This window comes from Pongo pygmaeus, chromosome 1 (genome assembly GCF_028885625.2).
Source record: "Pongo pygmaeus isolate AG05252 chromosome 1, NHGRI_mPonPyg2-v2.0_pri, whole genome shotgun sequence".
Classification (NCBI taxonomy): Eukaryota; Metazoa; Chordata; class Mammalia; order Primates; family Hominidae; genus Pongo; species Pongo pygmaeus.
In genome coordinates this window covers 223,475,098-223,500,192 of record NC_072373.2, presented here as the reverse complement: position 1 = coordinate 223,500,192, position 25,095 = coordinate 223,475,098, and the positions used below count along the sequence as shown (strand labels likewise).

The window sequence follows — 25,095 nt, the reverse complement described above, 5'->3', positions numbered from 1 at the left end:
CAGGTGATCCGCCCACCTCAGCCTCCCAAAGTGCTGGGATCACAAGTGTGAACCACCATGTAAATTATCTGATAAAATATCAGGAACCACGCCCTGGTGTATTGCTCAGTACAACCAGGAAAATTGATTGGATTTGAAGATTGAAAGTGAGTTGTGTAAAATCTAGAGGAAGCAGTAGGTGCTGCTGGGGCCTGAGGGCCTGGGAAATCTGGCTAGGAGCTGGTTTCCTGGCATAGACACTTTCTCACTCACAGCAGACACCCAGACACTCGGGATTCTCCACTTTTACAGCAGCAAATCCCAGCCCTTCTAAACTTAGAACACACTGTGGGTGTCTGATTTCATGAAATTGTCTCTGTCTTGAAAACATTGCTAAGGAATTTTAAACATTTAAGTGAATATTAATTTGGAACATTTTAAAGTGAGTCCCTTTGAAGGTTAGGAACCCCTGTCAGAGAAAGAGGAAAAGATGTCCCATGACTGTGCTGTGTGACACTTCGTGGAACAGCCCTGATGGAGAGGCTAAGATGGGGTCGACCCAGCAAAAGAAAAGGGAATCTGAAGCCCCAACTAACCATTCCTTGACCCTTGGGCCAGTTATTGTTTGGAAGAGTTTTTTCATCTTCTTCTTGATCGTTGTAATACTCAAAGCTATTCTGGGATTATGAGTCTATTTCTATTTATACTTATGCTTTCTAATATTGTTGGAAACTAAGAATTGAAGTATAATAAGGTAAATGAATATACTACTATACTATACCCTATGCTTATACTTTTGAGATACAGGAATTAAACCTGAAGGTCTCTTTTTTTAGTTTAATATGTCAATAAGGTTTCTTTTCAGCATTTCATATATCGGTTTATTACAGCTAGGTAACACACACAGTTACTTTCATCATCATTTGATCTATTTTTAAAATGCCAGCTGGGCATGGTGGCTCATGCCTGTAATTGTAGCACTTTGGAAGGCTGAGGCAGACAGGAGGATAGCTTGAGGCCAGGAATTCAGGACCAGTCTGGGCAACATAGCAAGACTGCAGCTCTAAAAAAAAAAAATACCCTCAGAAGACTCTAATAAACCCTGCAGTGCTGTAGTAGACACGGAGACATCAGTAGGAACTCATGTTTACATTAGTGTGTATACAGGTAGATACAGAAATAACTATAGATAAGTGTACATACATGGATACTACACATATGTATATTTCCTAGCTTTGCCCATCGAGAAGGCCTAGAAGCAGTGATACCTCAATAGCAGTGAACGCTCAGCACCCAGATCTTCGTTTCTAAATACCATTCTCCAATAAAAAGAACCAAAGCTCCACTCCTTAGAGAAGTGGACAGTTCTAGGATTGGCACAGGGGAAATGAGAGATGAATCTGGAGCATCTTGTAATGCCAGAAAGGAAGGAAGTGCTAAAAGGAAGAAAAAAAGATGAGGGCACGTCAGAGGGGCACAAGGGTCAGCCGGAAAGAGCTCCTGATGGCCAAAGCTGGAACACTTGGAGCAACAAAATAAATAACAGTATCAGATTGTGACCCAATGTTTAGAATAAATGTACAGGAGTCCATACTGATATAAATAAGTGATTGACTAAATACATAAATAAATAGGGACAAATCTTCCTTACAGGAGAACTCCAAATAATATATGTAGATACTCCCCCATCTGCGAGGTGGAACTTAGTTACCCTCTTGTTGTTGGAACTGGACTTAGTGACTTAGTTCCAAAAAACGGAAAGAGAAAAATTGTAACTTCACAGTAGAGAAATGTAGCAAACATTGCCTTAACCAAATGATGGAGGCTGACCTCACCAGGACATCGTTATACCCTCTGATTGTATGTGATGAGCAGGGCACCTCACCTCTGATACTCTTCCTAAAAACCCAGAACCCAGTCTAAGGATTAGAAAACACCAGGCAAACCTAAATTGAGGGATGTCTCCAAAATACCTGACCAGTATTCTTCAAAACTGTTAAATTTTTTTTTGGAGACAGAGTTTCACTCTGTCACCCAGACTGGCAGGCTGGAGTTCGATGGTGTGATCTCAGCTCACTGCAACCTCTGCCTCCTGGGTTCAAGTAACTCTCCTGCCTCAATCTCCCAAGTAGCTGGGATTACAGGTGCCCACCACCACGCCCGGCTAATTTTTGTATTTTTAGTAGAGATGGGTTTCACCATGTTGGCCAGGCTAGTCTCAAATTCCTGACCTCAGGTGATCCACTGGCCTCAGCCTCCCAAAGTGCTGGGATTACAGGCACGAGCCACTGCACCCGGCCTAAAACTGTTAAAATCTTGAAAAGTAAAGGAATATGGAGAAACTGTCACAGATCCAAGGACACTAAGGAGACTTCAAAATTAAACACAATGCGGGATCCTGAGTTAGATCCTGGAACAGAAAAAGGACATTCATGGAAAGAGTGCGAAAATCGGTTTCAAGTCTTTAATTTAGCTAATAGCTCTAATATACCAATACTAGTTTCTTAGTTTTGACAAATGTGCCATGGTTACATAAGATACCATGTTAGAGGAAACTGAGTGAGGGGCATATGGGAACTCTACGAGCTTTGCAACTTATCTGTAAATCTAAAATTACTCGAAAAAATGTTTAATTTTTTAACCATGCTCCCATAGATGGGGCTGGGCAGAAGGCCCCAGTCTAATAGCTCAGGCATAAGAGAGCCATATTCCTTCAAAAGATTGCATGTATGGGCCGGGCGCGGTGGCTCACACCTGTAATCCCAGCACTTTGGGAGGCCGAGGTGGGCAGATCACGAGGTCAGGAGATCAAGACCATCCTGGCTAACATGGTGAAACTCCATCTCTACTAAAAATACAAAAAATTAGCCGGGTATGGTGGCGGGCGCCTGTAGTCCCAGCTACTCGGGAGTCTGAGGCAGGAGAATGGCATGAACCCGGGAGGCGGAGGTTGCAGTGAGACGAGATGGCACCACTGCACTCCAGCCTGGGCGACAGAGTGAGACTCTTTCAAAAAAAAAAAAAAAGATTGCATGTATTAGTTTATTTCATCCTCACAAACAAGAAGGGATATATATATATATAAAAAAATATATCCCCATTTTACAGATGAGAAAATTGAGGTGCGAAGTGGGAATTATTTTTACAAAGTCACACAGTGACAGGATTAAACCTGGGGCTCTTATTTCTACTCCAGTGTTCTTTGCAGTGTCTCAGAGCTGCCCAGGCTAAAACTGCTGCTTCCACAAAAAAGGAGTGCAGGGAGAAGAGATTCATGAAGAGAAGCTTTGAATGAATCATGAGCCAGATGGTTGCTACGAAAGCCATCAGAATGATTGAGTTTTTGTCCGGGGATTTACATGCGCGTGCATATCTGGAAGGTAGCGGGAAGGAACTACCGCATGAAGGTGAATGTATCCTTCCTCATTCCCTGGAACCATTCAGGAAAATAGACTGCTTTAGAGAAACACGAGAGGCGGAGACAGACACCTGGAAAGACAGCCCATGTTGTCAGCTGAGTAAAGGACAAAGTAATAAAGAGATCATATGCAATGGGAATGGTAGAGGAGTACTTCATACGTTGCAGACAGCAGTGCAGGTGGCTGGGTTTTAAATCGTTTTCAAGTATTGCCTGGTCTGAGTCTGGTCTTGAGTGAAAATGCTTGAGAAGAAAATGTGCACCCAGTTATTGTCAACAGAGCTACTGCGGATGGCTCTGGCATGGTTCACATGAGGTGATGCCTCACGTACCCATGCTAGGTAGGAATCTCTGCTTCTGTTTGAGCAGGTGGTTCTGGGATCATTCTTAACAGGCACTTGGGTGGAGGAGACAGGAGTCATTCTTTCACTGTGGAAACAGGCCAGGGTCTTAGGGCAGCGGTTCTTGAAATGTGGCCCTAGACCAGAAGCATCAGAACTGCCTGGGACCTTGTTAGCAATGCAACTTCTGGGTCTCATTAAGACCCACTGGACCAACACTCTGGGAATAGGGCCCAGCAGTCTGTCTTAAGAAGCCCTCCTAAAGTTTGAGAACCTCTGGTCTAGAAGAATGGTCACTGGGATGAGCAGAAGCCCCCCTCTAGGGCAGCACACAGCCTCCAGCCAGGAACAGGCGGGTGGGTCACACACACAGACTCACAGCACACGGCCTCTAGCAGGGAACAGGCAGGTGGGTCACGCACGGAGACTGCCACTGGAAGGGAAGCTGAGACTCACACCCAGAGGTTCTGCACCAGAAGTAAGATTATTCAGAGCTCACCTTGCCTGAGTCTAGATCCAGGAGTTGTGGGACTTACCCAGGGGGGTTAAGAGTTGGGGAACCTCAGCCCAGTTGACTATTTTGTATCATTTGATACTTCCTTGTCTGTCAAAGGATTTTTTTTTGCTTTTGCCTTTTCCTACTCTGCCCTGCTCTTCCATGCCCTCAGAAAGTTTATAGTTTCGCTGGGGAGGACATGGCTGATAGCTCAGTGTAGTTCTGGGTCTCACATTCACCTATACACCCCGCAGGGTATAAACTATGTGTATTTATTTATAGCCTTCTGTGTGGCCACAAAGGTTTGGTCATTTTTCCCACTTGAAGGTAGGGTATCATTGCAACTAACTTTTGTGATGTTTGTATTGATACCTAGAAAGCTCTAAGTAGGTGGCTCTTTATACTGTTTTTTACCGAAGCATGTATGTGTAGAAATGTTATGTAAATTTTTATTTTCTTGGGTAAAATGCTTAGAATGGTGGTGTCTGTCTCTGGATTATGCGTCTGTCATCCTCATGTCTTCAACAGGAGGCCAGCCTGTGTTACTAGAAACAGGCCTCTGTGCACCTCTTTTCCGTACCCTTGCCCAGAGTTCACCCGCTGCAGCAAATATAGAGTGTCTGTTCTGTGATGAAGCAGGAACTTGTTCTTCCGGTGCGACAGATATAGCCTAATATTTCAGGATGAGAACTAAAAATCTCAGAACTGCCAGGCAGGAAGCGGAGCTAGAGCAGCTGGCTTTCTTTGCGGGGACCTCTGGAGCCTCCTGTGGCCTTGAGCCACCTCTGAGCCTCATGTGCCCATGGAAACTTGCACTTGTAACTTTCCTTCTGTGCAGAATTTTCTCCCGATGGAGTAGTTCAGCTGCTGCACTCAGACTGTCCTAAGGACATCCACTTGGAAGCCCTCAAAGCTGACCCTGTTGTCTTTGTTTGAAGCATCATGGGTGAGAACTAGGACCAAACTCATCAGCCCCTAAATCTACACGTTATTCCCAATTCCCTTTCTCTGCCTTGTATTATTATTATTATTTTTTTTTTTTTTTGAGACGGAGTCTCACTCTGTCGCCCAGGGTGGAGTGCAGTGGCGCGATCTCGGCTCACTGCAAGCTCCGCCTCCTGGGTTCACGCCATTCTCCTGCCTCAGCCTCCTGAGTAGCTGGAACTACAGGTGCCTGCCACCATGCCCGGCTAATTTTTTGTATTTTTAGTAGAGAGGGGGTTTCACCGTGTTAGCCAGGATGGTCTCGATCTCCTGACCTTGTGATCCACCCGCCTCGGCCTCCCAAAGTGCTGGGATTACAGGCGTGAGCCACCACGCCCGGCCTTTGCTTTGTATTAATTTAAAACTCCAGGTTTGTTCGGGCTGCAGAAATTATCTGTTGGTCAACAAAAGAGGGCAAGGATATTTTCACTGCTGTTCTAAGTACTCCCTACTGCCTGGTACATAGTAGGTGCTCCAGTGAATATTTGTGCATGAATAAGTGAATCTTTCAAATGTACTTTTTTACTCTAATGTAATCAGAAATTCTTCTTTGCTTCTAAGTAATTGTATTCCCTGTGTCCCATAATCACACACAGCATACAGTCAAAGCAATGCACAGCTCTCAATTTGCCAAATATTTCACAGTGTTTTAATTATCCTGATAAAGTTGTAAAACCAAAACAAGCATAAAGGTGTTGCTTTTGGCTTGCTAGTGTGGAGATGTAAAGACCATCATTTTATCCATCTAAGCCTTACAACCCCAAGAACTGGGCCCTGGCCCCGTGCAGAGGAAAGGACACGTGAGGAGAAAGTCTCTCTGAACTTGAGCAGTACAGTGCAACAGACCGCACTCCCTGGGTGCCAGCTCAGTCATTTGCATTTGAGATTGTTTTTTATTTTAATTATCACTGGCTTCCCCTTTGGAATTAAGAAGCTCAGAGATGCCGTTATGCATGATATGATTTTGTTAAGAGGCACATAATTGCTTCTGAGTATTTTCATGAAGTGCTTCTCAGAGCAGCTTAATATCATGCACTCATGGCATAGCAACAGGGAATGCAGCTGGGGAACAAAAGCTGGTCACCTCTGTGGCACACACAGAGTCACTGTGACTGTTGGAGGAGTTGACCGGGCGATGCCGTGGGCAGGGCCTGACTCAGTGATGTCAGGGAAGGTCTGTTTCTGCGGTGTCCGTGCTTGGTGGGGGGATGGGCAGGGGACAGCTGATGCGGGGACTGCACTGCAGCACACTGCAGCACAAAGCCACCTCCACGGGCAGCAGGCAGGCTCGCTCCAGGCTGACCACAGCTCAGAGAGCACCTTTGGTGCTTTTCTGCCCCTTTGTCTGTCACGGGTTGTTGATCTTGGCCACTCAGTTGCAGATTGGTTCCAGAGTGCTCTAGAGTGCTCTAGAACGAGCACTCTAGAACAAGTGAAATGGATACTGAAAACTCGTTAACCAGATGCAAGATTTGTAGACTTGCAGAAGAAATCACAGATCTGTGGCTATGGAGGTTTAAAATTCAGTCAAGTCATTTCAGTGGGATGCATGATGATCTCCGAGTAGGTTCCGAGACAAATGGTTGTCTGGCTTAGCAGCATTAGGAATAAGCAGGGGAGTTTATAATATCCCACAAAGGGCAACTGCCATGCTGCTCGGAACTGAACTCTAACTGAAGAGTCAACTGCTTAGGCTTCAGACGGAAGAGACCTGTAATCTGCAAGATTTCAGGTTTCTAACGGAGAGGCATGGCATCTGGAATAAAGACACCAGCGCCACCTCTGTAGTCATCTTGTGTTTTCTGCTGGTGGTCCCAGGATGAGAATGGCCGTGTGCAGGTTACCCCACACAGCGTGTATGCAGAGTTACTTCCCTGCGGGGAGTTGCCACTGAGTGAGACACTTAGTGGCAGGATCCTCCAAGTTTACATATGTCTGTCCATCCATAGTTGTGCAATTGGAAGGAAGACGTTATTTTTCGCTTTAAAAGAGGAAGTATCTTTCTTGCATTGTTGTTCCTGGAAGTAGTTTATTAGAAAATAATATGAGGAATCTTTTTTTTTCTTTTTTTTTGAGACAGAGTCTCACTCTTGTCACCCAGGCTGGAGTGCAGTGGTGCCATCTCGGCTCACTGTAACCTCCACCTCCTGAGTTCAAGCGATTTTCCTGTATCAGCCTCCTGAGTAGCTGGGACTACAAGCGTACACCACCACACCCGGCTAGCTTTTTTGTATTTTTAGTAGAGACTGGGTTTCACTATGTTGGCCAGGCTGGTCTTGAACTCCTGACCTCAAGTGATCTGTCTCAGCCTCTCAAAGTGCTGGGATTATAGGCGTGAGCCACCGTGCCTGGCCAGAAAATAATATCAAGATTCTTAAAAAGCAGTCTTCCTCTTGCTTTTGTGTTTTAGTAAAGTAAAATCACTTTGATCTGAAGTGAAGACTGAACTGCTGACTGGGTATTGACTGTCTTTTGAGTAAAGCTAAGCTTTCTGGAGAGTGAGAATATTGTCTCCTTCTGGTAAGACTGCCTTATGCCTGTGCATCTTCTCTTCCCATCACCCTTCCTTCTTCTTGGTGTATCTGGTTATACTCCCAGCCCTGGGGCCAGACAGATGGGTTATCTCCATGTGCCTCAGTTTTCTCATCTGGAAAATGAGGATAATAACAACACCTACCTCACGTGATGGTTGTGAAGAGTAAATGAATTAATATCTGCACAGTGATGCAGTGGTGCCTGGTGTGCAGGAAGCATTCTGTGAGTGCTCTCTCTGCCTGTTGTTTTCTCTCACATGGAACCATCGTACGCTTTGCTCGCTCGTCTTGGAATTTATAGTCAGGATGGTAAGGAGTGGTGATAAAATATTTCTTCTCCAGATTATCCCTTTGCATGATTCAGATGACTGTATTTTGAAAATAGTTATGTTCTCAACAGTTGGAGGAGAAATATGTGGTCACAGCTGTTCAGTCAGCTTCCACAGACATTGACTTCATTTGTCTAAAGATGATGGTGATGGCAAGCCTGCTAACCTAGGATTTATCATGTTCTGAGCACTTACATAGATTAACAGCCCTCTGAGGTAGGCGTGACTACTGTCCCCATTTAAGGGTTGAGGAAACGGAGGCATGAAAGGTTTTGTTCTAAGTTCAAAGCTACACAGCTATTATATGGCAGAGCCAGGGCTCTGCACAGCCATTCACTGTCTGACTCCTGCACACCTCCAGCTCTATCGTCTCCTGCTCTCCCTCCCTCTGTGCACCAGCCACACGGTCTTCTGCTCCCTGAAAGCCCTGCCTCAGGGCCTTTGCATGTGCTATTACCAGGCCTCAGTTCTGGACATGTTTGGCTCGTTCTCATCATTCTGATCAAACTGAAGTGTCACCTTTCCTGACTTGTCTAAACTCCATCCCCATCCCATCCCTCCTTATTACGTTATCCTGCCTTCTTCACTTACCAAGGTCTGCCTGTGCTAGAGCAGGGAGAGACCTCCCCTCTTTGCTATTGAATATCTGGCACAGTGTTCCTTAAAATTTGTGAAATGTGGCCAGGCGTGGGGTCTCACGCCTGTAATCCCAGCACTTTGGGAGGCTGAGGCGGGCAGATCACTTGAGGTCAGGAGTTCAAGACCAGCCTGGCCAACATGGTGAAACCCCGTCTCTACTAAAAATACAAAAAAAAATCAGCTGGGCATGGTGGCACGTGCCTGTAGTCCCAGCTACTCAGGTGGCTGAGCCAGGATAATCGCTTAAACTCAGGAGGCGGAGGTTGCAGTGAGCCAAGATCATGCCACTGCACTCCAGCCTGGGCAACAGAGTGAGATTCCATCTCAAAGTCTCAATCTCTCTCTCTCTCTCTCTCTATATATATATATATCATATATATTTAACATATATATGATATATATGTCATATATTATGATATATAAGTGTATATAGATATACATATATGAAGCGAGTATGGGCATGATTGATTTTAACATCGATTTAACTCCTCTTATGTACATGGATAGGCGACCCAGTTCTAACATGTGTATGCTTGTGTGTGCACACACGTGTGTGTAAATGCAGGAATGTGGAGAGACGTGTTCTAATCGTAGTAAAGTGGTACAGAATCACAACGTGTTTTCTCTTTGAGTTTCAATCCTAGCTCCAACAGTAATTCCTGTTGTTTCTCTGATGTAGAAGTGAAGTACCTATTTATGTTTGTCTCTGATGAGACATGTGTTAAAAGAAATGCGGGGCTGGGCACAGGGGTTGACGCCTGTAATCCCAGCAGTTTGGGAGGCCGAGGTGGGCAGATCACGAGGTCAGGAGTTCAAGACCAGCCTGGCCAACATAGTGAAACCCCGTCTCTACTAAAAATACAAAAATTAGCCAGGTGTGGTTGCAGGCATCTGTAGTCCCAGCTACTTGGGAGGCTGAGGCAGGAGAATCACTTTAACCCGGGAGGCAGAGGTTGCAGTGAGCTGAGATTGCGCCATTGCACTCCAGCCTGGGTGACACCATGAGACTCTGTCTCAAAAAAAAAAAAAAAGAAATGTGTCTGGGTATGGTGGCTCACACCAGTAATCCCAGCACTTTGGTTCCTTGAGCCCAGGAGTTCAAGACCAACCTGGGCAACATGGTCAAACTCCATCTCTACAAAAAAAAAAAAAAACAAAAATTAGCTGGGCATGGTGGTGCACACCTATGGTTCCATCTACTGGGGAGGCTGAGATGGGAGGATGGCTTGAGCCTGGGAAGTGGAAGTTACAGGTAAGCCTAGATCACACCACTGCACTCCAGTATGGGCAACATAGTGAGACTGTCTCAAAACAAAAAAGGGTGTAATAGTCTCAGGCACTGAATGATGCTATTCCTGAAATAAATTATAAAAGCTAGAGCTTGGCTCAGGAAATAAAATTTAAAACAATTTTTTTTTGTAAAAACTCAGTGTTTTGGTAAAAGATATACTACCTTTTTTTTTTTTTTTTTGTCTAACATACCTTCCTTTCTGGCTGTAATTGCTTTCTTCTAGTTTAATTTAAATTGTATTTATTTATTTGACTTGCTCTAGAGGGCTCTCTACCAGATCTCATGTCAGGGTTTCCGTTGGGGAATTTGACAAAGAAACTGGGGGTCAGGAACCTGAACCTCTTTTTGATCTTTGACAATAAGAGAATTTCTGGTCTTTTATCCGAGAACTTTGGGCTGCTGAAGATGCCACCATCCTCTGTGAGGTGACAGACTCACGATCATGCTGGGGAATTCTGGCCTGCAGAGACCTCTCTGGTTTGGTGAAGTTACGGACAGCATTTGGATGGTGGTCCTGCAAGGCTGGCAAGGCCACATGTTGACTGCTTTTCTTCCAGAACACAACCTCACTCTTCCTCCTGCTCTGCCCTAGATAACCAGTTCAGGATGTCCATCCTGGAACGACTGGAGCAGATGGAGAGGAGGATGGCTGAGATGACGGGGTCCCAGCAGCACAAACAGGCGAGCGGAGGCGGCAGCAGTGGAGGCGGCAGCGGGAGCGGGAATGGAGGGAGCCAGGCACAGGTACGAGGCGGTGCTGATGCTCATCTCCCATTTCGCTTCATGTTTATGGATTGGCGAGGCAGTGGATGGATCACAGGCCTCTTCTCTGCTGCTGATGCTATCCCTGTATTCAGGCAGAAGGCCTGAGGGAGTACTTTATGGTACCTGTGCTTTTAAGCATTATAATCTGTGCAGTATGGAAGAAGCCTTGGAATGTGGAGCTTCTCAGTTGTTTACCCACCTAATCCTTAAATTATTTCTATTAATCTCAGAATTCACTACTAAATTACAGGGCAGTGGGAATTAAGGACAACCAATTGAAAAATAGAGGCTGGCTGGGCGCGGTGGCTCACGCCTGTAATCCCAGCACTGTAGGAGGCCAAGACGGGAGGATTGCTTGAGCCCAGGAGTTCAAGACCAGCCTGAGCAACATACTGAGACCCTGTCTCTATAAAAAAAAAAAATTTAAATTAGCCAGGCATGGTGGTACATCCCTGTGGTCCCAGCTACTCAGGAGGCTGAAGTGGAGGATCACTTGAGCCCGGGAGGTTGAGGCTGCAGTGAGCCATGATTACTCCACTGCACTCTGACCTGGTCAACAGAATAAGACCCTGTCTCAAAAAAAAAAAAAGCCAGATAGTGATTCAGATCTGCTAGGGTTCAGAATTAATTTAGAATCTTCCTACTTTCTATTCTGTATTTTACCCCTATCTTAAGTATAGGTATAAAACATAATTGAATTCAGTAATTCATAAGCCTTTTATAAACTCAAGGTCAGTATGAAAAGAGCCCAGAGAAATTGTTTATGTAATGATTCAGTGTAGAATGACATTATACATTACAGCGTCTTTCACAAACTTTCTGTAAGTTCCCTGAAGAATGTATGATATTGCCAAGTACGAGTAAATTACCAAACATTGTTTCAGAGTCCCATTGGTTTTGAAGGCTTTATATACATTTCATTTACGAAGTTCATTTTGGGGAAGTCTCCCAGGGAGAAATTATTTCTCAGGGGACCCTAGAGATAAATTTAAAGGAACTGGTGGTATTTCTTATCTCCACTACTCAGTCGTTGCAAAAAAAACCTCAAATCATGCCCCCTCTTTCTCTTCAAGACAAATGATGATTTCCCTTACACGGTTGAGTTTTTAGGTGAATATTTTTGGTTTTATGAACCTCATAAATATCAAGTTTAGTCATATTTTAAATAATAATAGGTTAAAAGAGCATCATATGCCACACCCAAAAAGCTAGCCTCCTTCCTCCTCACGTTTTCATATTGCTCCCCCCCGTCTTCAGAAATCAGCAGGAAAGAAACGACTTGGCACACAGTAAAATATTATTAAGGCTAAGATAGGCTTTTTTTTTTTTTTTTTTTTTTGACATGAGGTCTTGCTCTGTCGCCCAGACTGCAGTGCAGTGACACAATCTTGGCTCACTGCAGCCTCTGCCTTCCAGGTTCGAGCGATTCTCCAGCCTCAGCCTCCCAAGTAGCTGGGATTACAGGCATGGACCACTATGCCCAGCTAATTTTGTATTTTTAGTAGAAACAGGGTTTCTCCACATTAGTCAGGCTGGTCTCGAACTCCCAACCTCAGGTGATCCGCCTGCCTCGGCCTCCCAAAGTGCTGGGATTACAGTCATGAGCCACCGTGCCCGGCCGATAGTACTACGTTTTATAAAAGAAGTAATCATTGTTTAATTTACCTCATGGCTCACATAAGAGATTTCCTTAAAATACTTTTCCTTTCACCAACAAAAGTGGCATAAAAGGAGTGGTATGTAATGTCATTTTAAAGCTCAACCGCTATGCAACTGGCTCAAACACTACGCAGCTGGCCTAGGATCTCATCCCATATTAACCACTACTGAATATCCTTTCATCAGTTTACGTTGCCTTCAGTAAATGTCTGTGTTTGCCATGCAGGATAGAGACATGGCAGTTTTTGTTTAATACAAAAAAAAAAAAATTACCTCTTCGTTCACTCTGGCCATTTCCATGTGCTCATGAATGTGTCTGGTGTGTGTAGAATGGCTGTGCCTTGGCCTTTTGAGTCAAGGTCAGTTTGCGGCATGTTGGGATCACCTAACTCTGCTCCTGTAGGTGTTTTTACAGCTTTGAGGAGGCTGAGATAACAGTCCTATCATCTGCCTTTTTTATTTTGGGAGGCATTTTTTCCACATTTAAAAATAAAAATCAGTGAGGAGCCATAGTATTTCTGTAGTAAGTAAAGTTTATGGAGTTTATTGCCAGAATAAAAAGTGCTTTTTAAATAACACCAGAGATACAAATTAGCCTAGAGGTGCCATTTATTTGGGGGAGTGTTAAACATAAAACTGGTATCACGGAGACTCAGATAAGCTGTTAAAGTTACTAACTTTGATTTTATTTTTCTTCCGTTACAACTGGTTCATAGGAAGTAACCCATGTGGTTAAAATTAGTAAACTTCTCTTTCCTGTAGCCCCTATTGTTATTAATAACACTTAAATTTCAAGATCTCTAAATGCTTTCCTCAGTATCCTTTTTACTTTACACAAAGGACTGGATTATTATTGGATACTTTTAGTCATTTCTTTAAGGAAAAAACAATCTGCATCTAAGTGATCTAATTTTCCTTCAGAAGAAGCAAGAAGCTGGGCGCGGTGGCTCATGCCTGGAAACCTAGCACTTGGGAGGCTGAGGCAGGCAGATCACTTGAGGTCGGGAGTTCGAGACCAGCCTGGTCAACATGGTGAAACCCTATCTCCACTAAAAATACAAACATTTGCTAGAAATCGCTTGAACCTAGGAGGCAGAGGTTGGAGTGAGCCAAGATCATGCCACTGCACTCCAGCCTGGGTGACAGAGCGAGACTGTCTCAAAAAAAAAAAAAAAAATTAAAAAAAGAAGCAGCAAGAGAGTGAAAGAGCCACTATACCCGCCAGTGGAAACATTAGGAAAGCTACTGTGCTCCACTGTCTCACAACACTTTACTGCCTACAGGAAGGCTAGAACCACTTTTTTTTTTTTTAAGGCTGTGTACACTTTCCCCAAGAAGAATCGGCATGAAGTTCCTAATCAGAGTGTCAGCCCTAATAGATAGACTCGTGTCTTTAGAGCTGTGGACTTCAGAGAACTGCTACTGAGCTGAAGCTAAGCACATTCTAGTCTCAATCTCATGGATGGTTCTTGGGGGTTTGGGTTTTTTTTTGTTGTTTTTTGAGACAAGGTCTTGCTCTGTCACCCAGGCTGGAATGCAGTGGCGTGATCACAGCTCACTGTAGCCTCGACCTCTCCAGGCTCAGGTGGTGATCTTCCCACCTCAGCCTCCCGAGTAGCTGGGATTACAGGCACCCACCACCATGCCTGGCTAATTTTTGTATTTTTAGTAGAGATGGGGTTAGGGTTAGGGTTGGCCAGGCTGGTCTTGAACTCTTGACCACAAGTAATCTGCCCACCTCAGCCTCCCGAAGTGCTGGGATTTCAGGCATGAGCCACCATGCCCAGCCTAAATTTTGTACTTTTTGTAGAGACAGGGTCTCACCATGTTGCCCAGGCTGGTCTCAAACTCCCGAGCAATCCTCCCACCTCGGCCTCCCAAAGTGCTAGGATTTCAGGCATGAGCCAGCATGCCCAGCCAGTGTTTCTTTATTTTCAGTGTTTTATGTTTTCCGTTGTGAGTTTCTAATCATAAAGCATTTGTTTCCCCTACATCGAAGCGCTGATGGGGTCGAGGGCCTTTAGTCCTGAGGTCGTAACGTGCGCTTTTTCGTGACAGTGTGCTTCTGGAACCGGGGCCTTGGGGAGCTGCTTTGAGAGCCGTGTGGTCGTGGTGTGCGAGAAGATGATGAGCCGAGCCTGCTGGGCGAAGTCCAAGCACTTGATCCACTCAAAGACTTTCCGCGGAATGACCCTCCTCCACCTGGCTGCTGCCCAGGGCTATGCCACCCTAATCCAGACCCTCATCAAATGGCGGTAAGGCTGTGGTGCAGCTGGCTGGGGTTCAGCCTTGCACGTCCTCGCTCACATTCTTCCTGAGCACTGCCACCCGTGGAAGAAATCTACCCGTTCAGTCCACTTTATAGCCGGTGAGCAAAGGGCTTTGTCCTTGGACAGTTTCCAAGGGAGTTTTATAAACTTCTTCCCAAGAAATACCCAGAAAGATAAGAATTAAATGTTGGACTTGTTATTTTCTTTGGACCCCTAGCCAAATGGAGCGTCCACACTGCCCTGGGACTCTGTCTCTTCACCATGGGGATGTTATATGCCTAGCTGGGTTTCCTCTTGGTGGGGTTTTATAATATTCTGGTGTTTCCTTTTAACGGTGATGAATAGCGTGGTAATTTCTGGTGCTCTCCCTTATAGTACAAAGCACGCGGATAGCATTGACCTGGAACTGGAAGTTGACCCCTTGAATGTGGACCACTTCTCCTGTACTCCTCTGGTAAGGAATGGGTTCCTGTAGCCCCCGTCGCCATTCTTCCAGTGTGGCATAGGATTTGCCTAGTTCCCACCGCTGTCTCTTGCTGACACGTCATGTTTCGGAGATACTTTGGAATGGGAATCTTCAGTGGCCCCACCGAGATTGCCAGCAAGGACCAGTTTGTCAGTTGGCAGCAATGGCAAGAGTCAGGTCTGGTCTTGACCTCTGATTGAGAACGCTTGCTGTGTCTCCCTGTCTTCTAGATGTGGGCGTGTGCCCTAGGGCACTTGGAAGCTGCCGTCGTGCTGTACAAGTGGGACCGTCGGGCCATCTCAATTCCCGACTCTCTAGGAAGGCTGCCTTTGGGAATTGCCAGGTCACGGGGTCATGTGAAATTAGCAGAGTGTCTGGAGCACCTGCAGAGAGATGAGCAGGCTCAGCTGGGACAGAACCCCAGAATCCACTGTCCTGCAAGTGAAGAGCCCAGCGCAGAGAGCTGGATGGCCCAGTGGCACAGCGAAGCCATCAGCTCTCCAGAAATACCCAAGGGAGTCACTGTTATTGCAAGCACCAACCCAGGTAAGAATTCAGAATCATGACATCTCAGAGCTTGACAGAGATCCCATTTGCTTTCATGCAGCTGCCCTCAGCAGAGTCCATAGGATAGTCACATACATTTCAGATTTTTTGTTAATGTTTCTGATTTTTCTTTAAGAATGCCTAGTACTGCCCCCTCCCCCAGTACAGAAGAAAGTAGCAAAAGTTCTATGTTCATGCAAGAAATACATAATTTTGGAGGAGGATGATCTGAATCTGGTGTATGCTACTGGGGATATTTAAATGTTAGGGACGTGTCTTGAGTTCCGGCTTTGCACTTTGTGTCTCTCAGGCATAGAGAAAGTGTTGATTCTTGAGGATTCCTAGTTGTATCTCCTGTCCTGACTATCCTTTCTACTGTACTTTTCAGAGCTGAGAAGACCTCGTTCTGAACCCTCTAATTACTACAGCAGTGAGAGCCACAAAGATTATCCGGCTCCCAAAAAGCATAAATTGAACCCTGAGTACTTCCAGACAAGGCAGGAGAAGCTGCTTCCCACTGCACTGAGTCTGGAAGAGCCAAATATCAGGAAGCAAAGCCCTAGTTCTAAGCAGTCTGTCCCCGAGACACTCAGCCCCAGTGAAGGAGTGAGGGACTTCAGCCGGGAACTCTCCCCTCCCACTCCAGAGACTACAGCATTTCAAGCCTCTGGATCTCAGCCTGTAGGAAAGTGGAATTCCAAAGATCTTTACATTGGTGTGTCTACAGTACAGGTGACTGGAAATCCGAAGGGGACCAGTGTAGGAAAGGAGGCAGCACCTTCACAGGTGCGTCCACGGGAACCAATGAGTGTCCTGATGATGGCTAACAGAGAGGTGGTGAATACAGAGCTGGGGTCCTACCGTGATAGTGCAGAAAATGAAGAATGCGCCCAGCCCATGGATGACATACAGGTAAAAAGCAGGGACAGGGTAAGCCTGCAGAGGCCAGTGCGTTCCAGTTGCTGTGATCTTTACGGTCCGTTTCCGAAGTTTGTGTCATTTTCTTCCCGGCAAAGGCTTCGAAGTCTGGTCTTGTGCAGAACATCGTTGGAGTATCTTCTTTCCTTGGGGCCACATTTTCATTCGGTGAATCAGGCACCGGGAATAGGGCCTGAATACCAGTGACCCCGGTCTCAGCAAAGCCTTCCCTCTTTGTACCAACTCCTCAGAACTCACTCAGGACCCTACAGTACGTCATCTGTGTCCTCCTTGCATTTAGTTGATTGATTTCACTGTTTTAAGTACTAGTTAGAATATAGTCAAGGCCTAAAAATTGCTAGTATAGGAAGCCCGTGGAAGATTCTGAATTATCTGAGTGACCTTGATCAGCATAGCTATCATCTAGCCATTGTAAAGGGCATATATGGCCTGAGGCTCTCACGAGGGCGGTGAAATACTGCTAAAGCTGATAACTGACTGCCCTTATAATAAATCTAGAAATTCCAGAATCCTTTTAGGACCTTAAACTTGTTATGGACTAAGACAATATGTATCAAAATAAACTTGACATTAGGCTAATAGGCAAATTCCATGTATTAAAATATGTAGGGGAGGACCATAAGGGCAGCCTAAAAACATGTTTGACTTCCTCTCTTTCCAACTTCCCATTGATGCAACCTAAAACAAATGTAAAACGGAAAAAAAACGACTCAGAATTCAACAGGGCACCCATGCCTGTAGAAGTGATACAAGGAGAGGGAGGTGTGTGGAGGAGATCACATGTCCTGGTCAGCACATCTTGGGAGAGGCCTGATTTCTGAACCATTCCTGCTCATTGCATCCCAGGGGCTCCTTCATGCCAGCCCTCTGCTGTTTGCAGAGGATGAGAAAGAAGCTTGCGTGCTCACCAATGTGTTCCCATTTCTGGGGAGTTGCCAGGGGCACCACTTCTGACCTACAGTATTAGTCCGTTCTCATGCTGCTGATAAGAACATTCTCCAGACTGGGGAATTTATAAAGAAAAAGAGGTTTAATGGACTTACAGTTGCACGTGGCTGGGGAGGCCTCACAATCATAGCAGAAGGCGAAAGTCACATCTTATATGGTGGCAGGCAAGAGAGAATGAGAGCCGAGTGAAAGGGGAAACCCCTTATAAAACCATCAGATCTCAAGAGACTTCTTCACTACCACGAGAACAGTATGGGGGAAACCACCCCCATGATTCAGTTATCTCCCACTGTGTCCCTCCCACAATACATGGGAATTATGGGAGCTACAGTTCAAGATTAGATTTGGGTGGGGACACAGCCAAACCATATCACCTACCGACCACTGCAGTTTCCCTACCACAACACATGGGAATTATGGGAGCTACAGTTCAAGATGAGACTTGGGTGGGGACACAGCCAAACCATATCACCTACCAACCACTGCAGTTTCCCTACCACAACACATCGGAATTATGGGAGCTACAGTTCAAGATGAGATTTGGGTGGAGACACAGCCAAACCATATCACCTACCGACCACTGCAGTTTCCCTGCCACAACACATGGGAATTATGGGAGCTACAGTTCAAGATGAGATTTGGGTGGGGACACAGCCAAACCATATCACCTACTGACCACTGCAGTTTCCTTACCACAACACATGGGAATTATGGAGCTACAGTTCAAGATGAGATTTGGGTGGGGACACAGCCAAACCATATCACCTACCGACCACTGCAGTCATGGGGAGGACTGCCCAGAAAAATCAAATAATGTTTTAGACAAGAGGCTAGTACATTTCTTCTATAAAGAGCCAAGTAGTGAATATTTTTAGGCTCTGTAGGCCATACAGACTTTGTCCTAGCTACTTAATTGGCCCTAACAGCACCAAAGCAGCCTTAGCATTAAACGGAGGAGTGTGGCTGTTTCCTAGTAAAACTTTATTTACACAAACAGGCAGCTGGCTGAATTCAGCCTGATATCGTTTGCCAAATCCTGTTTTACACAATTCCTGATGGAACCCACACCAGACACCAAAACTGAGCAATCTAGAACTGCATTTATAAATATAAATATCTAGGAATAAGTCAGATTACATCGAAAATCAGCAGCTCAAAAGAGGGGAACCAATTGAGCATCGAGAACAGTGCCGTCCACTAGACCTTCCCACAGTGGTGGACATGCCCTCTATCCATGCCACCCACCGTGGGAGACACTTGGTGCCACATGTGGAATCGGGCACTCGATCAGCATGGCTGTCGTCTAGCCATTGTAAAGGGCATATGTATGAAATATAGCCAATGCAACTCAGGAACTGGGTTTCTAATTTTATTTAAGTTTAAATAGCCATTGGATAGCGCAGCTTTTTAGAAAGTGGCCTTCACTGAAACAAGAGTTCATGCAGGAAATAGAAAATAGCCTTTAAAAAATCCACTTCCTATTTTCACAGATCTGTAAGAGAATAACATCTTGCCAAATTAAGAGCATGTGTCTATGAAAAAAGCAGCAGTCTAAAGAAAGTTTTGTAGCCAAATGAGAAGATAACACTTAAAAATAATGAAATAATTTTAGAAAATGGCAAAATCATTCATAGAGGAATGAACAATCAAACCAGTAAAACTGAGCAATTATTGATAGTGTGGTATATGTGAGAGGCATTTGTTAGGAAGGGACTCTAAATAGAAGATGAATAATGTTTAAACAATCTCCTAGAACTAAAATTCTAAATGATTTTAACAAAACCAGGGAGGGTAGGGAAATGAAGAGAGTAAAAGTGTATGAAAGCTCTCTGGTTCAGGGACAGTAATAGATTTTGTTCCGCTCGTGATATAGATAGATGTGCACTGGATAGGATGAAATATGCTAATTAGAAATGTCAAGTTAGTAGGTAGCATAAAAATGGGCTACAGAAGGACAGGTGCAGTGGCTCATGCCTGTATTGGCATTTTGGGAGGCCAAGGCGGGAGGATCACCTGAGTTCAGGAGTTCGAGACCAGCCTGGCCAACATGGTGAAACTCCGTCTCTACTAAAAATACAAAAATTAGCCAGGTGTGGTGGCGGGTGCCTGTAATCCCAGCTACTCAGGAGGCTGAGGCACAGGAATTGCTTGAACCTGGGAGGTGAAGGTTGCAGTGAGCCGAGATCACGCTACTGCCTGCCTGGGTGACAGAGCAAGACTCCATCTCAGAAGGAAAGAAAACAAACAAAAAACAGGCTACAGAATTTCTAAGTCATCGAAGGGGAAAAAAGAAAAATTTGGCCCATCTGGAAAAAGTTCAGGAATGGTAACAAAGGAAAACGTAACAATAGAAATCACAGGAAACAGAGGAACATTTTCACATGTGATTCATTCACACTTTAGGAAGTGATAATTCCATTAAAAGGCAGATTCTTGGATTTGCTTGTTTTTGGTTTTTTTATTTTTTGTTTTTTGTTTTGAGACGAAGTCTCGCTTTGTCACCCAGGCTTGAGTGCAGTGGCGCCATCTCGGCTCACTGTAACCTCTGCCTCCCGGGTTCACGCCATTCTCCTGCCTCAGCCTCCCAAGTAGCTGGGACTGCAGGCGCCCACCACCACCCCTGGCTAATTTTTTGTATTTTCAGTAGAGAGGGGGTTTCACCATGTTAGTCAGAATGGTCTCGATCTCCTGACCTCGCGATCTGCCCGTCTCGGCCTCCCAAAGTGCTGAGATTACAGGCGTGAGCCACCATGCCTCGGTTTTGTTTTGTTTTGTTTTTTTTAATAAAAGCAAGATATACTATATGCTACTTGTAAGAAATACAATCAAAATGAAACAATGAAAATGAAATGATAGATACAGCTGTAATAGATAAACGACTATAAAAAGAAAGATAAAAAGTACAATTCAAGTCAAATTATATATATGTGTGTGTATATATATATATACAGTTTATCAAGAAGATATGACAGTTAAAAACTATTGTGTACCTAGCACCATAACCTTGAAACATTACAGCAAATACTAGTAAATACAAAGAAATGTGGACCCACAATCACAGTATGCTACTAACACACGTTGCTCAGAATTTTTTAGATCAAGTAGATATGAAAAGCATATGAACAAGTTGAACAACAAAATCAGAAGGCTTGATTTAATATATATTTACTATATGATAGATTTAATATATGATATATATAACTATAGGCATATATGTAGTTAATACAAATAGCAACTACGTATATAATTGTTCTTTTCAGATGTCCAAGGCACGTTTATGAAAACTGCTCATATACCAGGACACAAAGAAAATTTGAATAAAAATCCAAAGCTACCCATTTAAAGGCCGTCTTCTCTGAGCATAATCCATGAAATTTAGAAATGAGTGACTTGACTTTTCAGGTCCAACTGCTGAGAATGTTACTTAAGATGTTTTTACATTGTTACATGTTTATAAAATGGAGGATTTAGGAAAGTGATTGTAGAGTGATAACCTTTTAGGCTTCAGAAATCCCACCTGTTAATATATTTGAATACTTTCATGGAAAAAGAATAAAGGCAAGATTTACTTCCTACCATTTGAGTCACAAATCAAGACAGCCAATAGAGAAGGTGAAAGAAAGCTGCAATTTTTTTTTTTTTTTCTTTTGAGACAGAGTCTTGCTATGTCACCCAGCCTGGAGTGCAGTGGTGCCATCTTGGCTCACTGCAACTTCCATCTCCCGGGTTCAAGCAGTTCTGCCTTGGCCTCTCTAGTATCTGGGATTACAGATACTGTAAGAAAACACTAGGCCTGCACCACCATGTCTAGCTAATTTTGGGGTTTTTTTTGGGTAGAGACAGGGTTTCGCCATATTGCCCAGGCTGGGCTTGAACTCCTGAGCTCAGGCGATCCGCCCGCCTCGGCCTCCCAAAGTGCTGAGATTACAGGCGTGAGCCACCATACCTGGCCCAATATGTTTTTCTTAAATTTTTTATTTTTATTATTATTACAAAAACTAATTATTGTTCTTTGATGAAAATTTATAAAATTATCCACAATAAGCATTTTTAACAGCTTTATTGAGGTATAATTTACATATGATAAAATTGACCTATTTTAAGTGCTCAGGGGACGGCTTCTAGTAAATATATACAGCTGAGCAACCATCGCCACAGTCCCTTTCTAGAACACTTCCATCTCACTGCACAGTGCCCTGTGCCCATCTGCAGTCCGTCTCTGCCCAGCTTTAGGCAACCACTGATCTGATTCTATCCCCAGAGGTTTGCTTTTTCTCGACATTTCATATAAGTGGAATCATACACCATGCAGCCCACTGTGGCTGTTTCCACTTAGCAGGATGTTTTTGAGGCTCCTTCATGTTGCAGGAGAAGCATTTTGTCACCTTGTATAGTTCCATCAAGAACATTTTCAGTTCACTTAAGAACCCGAAGTGCTGTTTCAGTTGCCACTCCTAAGAGGTATGCAAGGACGTTTTTAAGAATCAGTCCACGTCTCTGATTCTCATAAAGAATATCTTAATCCAGACCAGCTTTGAGGGTTCTTTTTTTCTTTTCTTTTTTTTTTTTTTTTTCTGAGATGGAGTCTCACTCTGTCGCACAGGCTGGAGTGCAGTGGCACGATCTCAGCTCACTGCAAGCTCCACCTCCCGGGTTCACGCCATTCTCCTGCCTCAGCCTCCCGAGTAGCTGGGATTACAGGCGCCCGCCACCACGCCCGGCTAATTTTTTGTATTTTTTAATAGAGACAGGGTTTCACTGTGTTAGCCAGGATGGTCTCGATCTCCTGACCTCGTGATCCACCTGCCTCGGCCTCCCAAAGTGCTGGGATTACAGGCGTGAGCCACTGTGCCCGGCCTCTTTTTTTTTTTTTTTTTTGAGTTGGAGTCTCGCGCTGTCGCCCAGGCTGGAGTGCAGTGGCGTGATCTTGGTTCACTGCAACCTCCGCCTCCCAGGTTTAAGTGATTCTCCTGCCTCAGCCTCCCATGTAGCTGGGATTACAGGCATGCACCACCATACCTGGCTAATTTTTGTATTTTTAGTAGGGACAGGGTTTCATCATGTTGGCCAGGATGGTCTGGAACTCCTGACCTCAAGTGAGCCGCCCACCTCGGCCTCCCAAAGTGCTGGGATTACAGCCACTGTAACCAGCCTAGACTGGGGTTCTCTAGGCCAGGCAAAAGGGGGTGGTTAGATATTGGTTATGTAACTAATAGTGACATCTCATTAATATTACAGGTTACTCTAGAACTGCCCAGTGTCATTAATTGGTTGACCCTGAGAGTAGGGAGTATATACAAGCCAGAAGTTCTCCAAGACTGGACTGAAGGTTTGGGGCCAAACTATAACTTGGAGATAATCAGGTCTCAGGATCTCAGCACATTTTGGTGTGTTATGTTATAACCTTAAAATGATATTCGATTGCATTGGATTGAGGTGGAAGTCTGCCCTCCTGCCTTATTATTTTTTTCTCTCCAAGGTGAGGCAGGGGAGGTAGACCTGGATAACTTCTAAGGTTCGTTTCTAACCTTAGTGTTCTGTGATCTTCTGACTTCAGGTAAACATGATGACCTTGGCAGAACACATTATTGAAGCCACACCTGACCGAATCAAGCAGGAGAATTTTGTGCCCATGGAGTCCTCAGGCCTGGAAAGAACAGACCCTGCCACCATTAGCAGTACAATGAGCTGGCTGGCCAGTTACCTAGCGGATGCTGACTGCCTGCCCAGTGCTGCCCAGATCCGGTGAGTAAAGTTACGGGTGTCACTACCCAGGATAGATTCCCAGATGTAACTGGAGGCAGGGGAGGCTGACTGTATTTGATGAATGCCGTGTCATAGAAAACCATACCAAGGAAGGAAGGAAGCATTAGGACAAGCTCTGTTGCCACTTTCAAGGCCCAGCTCCTATTCCACCTCTCCCATTTTTTTTTTTACTGCTATCAGAGCATAAGAGATCGTGTTAAGCCGGGCGCGGTGGCTCATGCCTGTAATCCTAGCACTTTTGGGAGGCCAAGGCAGGTGGATCACCTGAGGTCAGGAGTTTGAGACCAGCCTGGCTAACATGGTAAAACCCCGTCTCTACTAAAAATACAAAATTAGCCGAGCGTGGTGATAGGCGCCTGTAATCCCAGCTACTTGGGAGGCTGAGGCAGGAGAATTGCTTGAACCCAAGAGGCGGAGGTTACAGTCAGCTGAGATTGTGCCACTGCACCCCAGTCTGCGCAACAGAGCCAGATTCTGTCTCAAAAAAAAAAAAAGAGATAATGTAGCATAATGTTTCCCCCTAATTCAGCTGCAGTTTTCTAAGGGCAGTAGAGTGTACTGCTACTAGGTTTTAGTATTTAGCATAATACTAAAGTCATGATAGGTGTTGAGTATGAACTTACTCAATCGAAGGACACTGGGTATGTTTAGCAACTTGCCTAACTGAATGAAGACATGCTCCTAATTGCCCACAGTGGCTTCTGGCAGATACCATCTTGGCTCATTCATTAATATCTAATGGATTGTGCAAATCAATCATTAATCTGTCTCTCCTTTTTCTCCTCTTGTTTCAGAAGTGCATATAACGAGCCTCTAACCCCTTCTTCTAATACCAGCTTGAGCCCTGTTGGCTCTCCCGTCAGTGAAATCGCTTTCGAGAAACCTAACCTTCCCTCCGCCGCGGATTGGTCAGAATTCCTGAGTGCATCTACCAGTGAGAAGGTAGAGAATGAGTTTGCTCAGCTCACTCTGTCTGATCATGAACAGAGAGAACTCTATGAGGCTGCCAGGCTTGTCCAGACAGCTTTCCGGAAATACAAGGTAAACTAGAACAGAACCTTTGTTTTGTGACATTCTTAAGATCAGAGAGGACAGATGAAAGTCAGAATCATGCGAATGAAAACATTTACCATTTCTTTTTTTCCTTGGAATTTGTAGAATTTTTTTGGAAGTCTCCAATTTATTAAGATTCACTGTATAACATATCTGTGTGTGTATCTGCTTTGTAAAAATATTTTATGGTAAAATATTCATAACATAAAGTTTGTCATTTTGTCTATTTTAAAGTGTGCAGTGTAGGGGGCATTAAGTATATTCACAGTGCTGTGCAACCGTCACTGCTACCCATTTCCAGAACTTTCTCATTCTCCCAAACCATTTGCTTTTAACAACCAATTTTTAAACAGTTAAACGTGAAATTTTTATCAAATGTTTACAAAGTTCCTAAAGCACCTTCATAGAAGAGTTTCAGAAGCATAGTCTTCTCAGTTATCTGAGGCATAGAGAATTAACTGGCTGGGACAAGGGCCCGTCCATGGTTAGGCCAGGGCAGGAATGGGGCTCTCCCGGCACAGAACAGTGCTGATTTTTCTTTTTCTTTTTTTGAAATGGAGTCTCATTCTGTTGCCAAGACTGGAGAAGTGCAGTGGTGCAATCTCTGCTCACTGCAACCTCCACCTCCCAATTCAGGTGATTCTCCTGCCTCAGCCTCCCAAGTAGCTGGAA

The 25,095-nt window shown here is 44.6% G+C and overlaps 1 protein-coding gene across 11 annotated transcripts in view; it reads left to right on the top strand.

Moving 5' to 3' along the window:
- Positions 1-25,095, top strand: part of CAMTA1 (calmodulin binding transcription activator 1) — a 980,974-nt gene that overhangs the window by 932,946 nt on the left and 22,933 nt on the right. For 6 of the 11 annotated variants that reach the window (XM_054441083.2, XM_063668430.1, XM_054441060.2 and 3 more), the window contains 7 exons: positions 10,604-10,755; positions 14,494-14,690; positions 15,081-15,159; positions 15,402-15,717; positions 16,106-16,629; positions 23,162-23,349; positions 24,165-24,411. In XM_054441083.2, coding sequence (XP_054297058.1) covers positions 10,604-10,755; positions 14,494-14,690; positions 15,081-15,159; positions 15,402-15,717; positions 16,106-16,629; positions 23,162-23,349; positions 24,165-24,411 — 1,703 coding nt within the window. The remainder of the gene's footprint in view (positions 1-10,603; positions 10,756-14,493; positions 14,691-15,080; positions 15,160-15,401; positions 15,718-16,105; positions 16,630-23,161; positions 23,350-24,164; positions 24,412-25,095) is intronic. The other 5 variants (XM_054441126.2, XM_054441090.2, XM_054441116.2 and 2 more) reach the window with 1 other exon arrangement.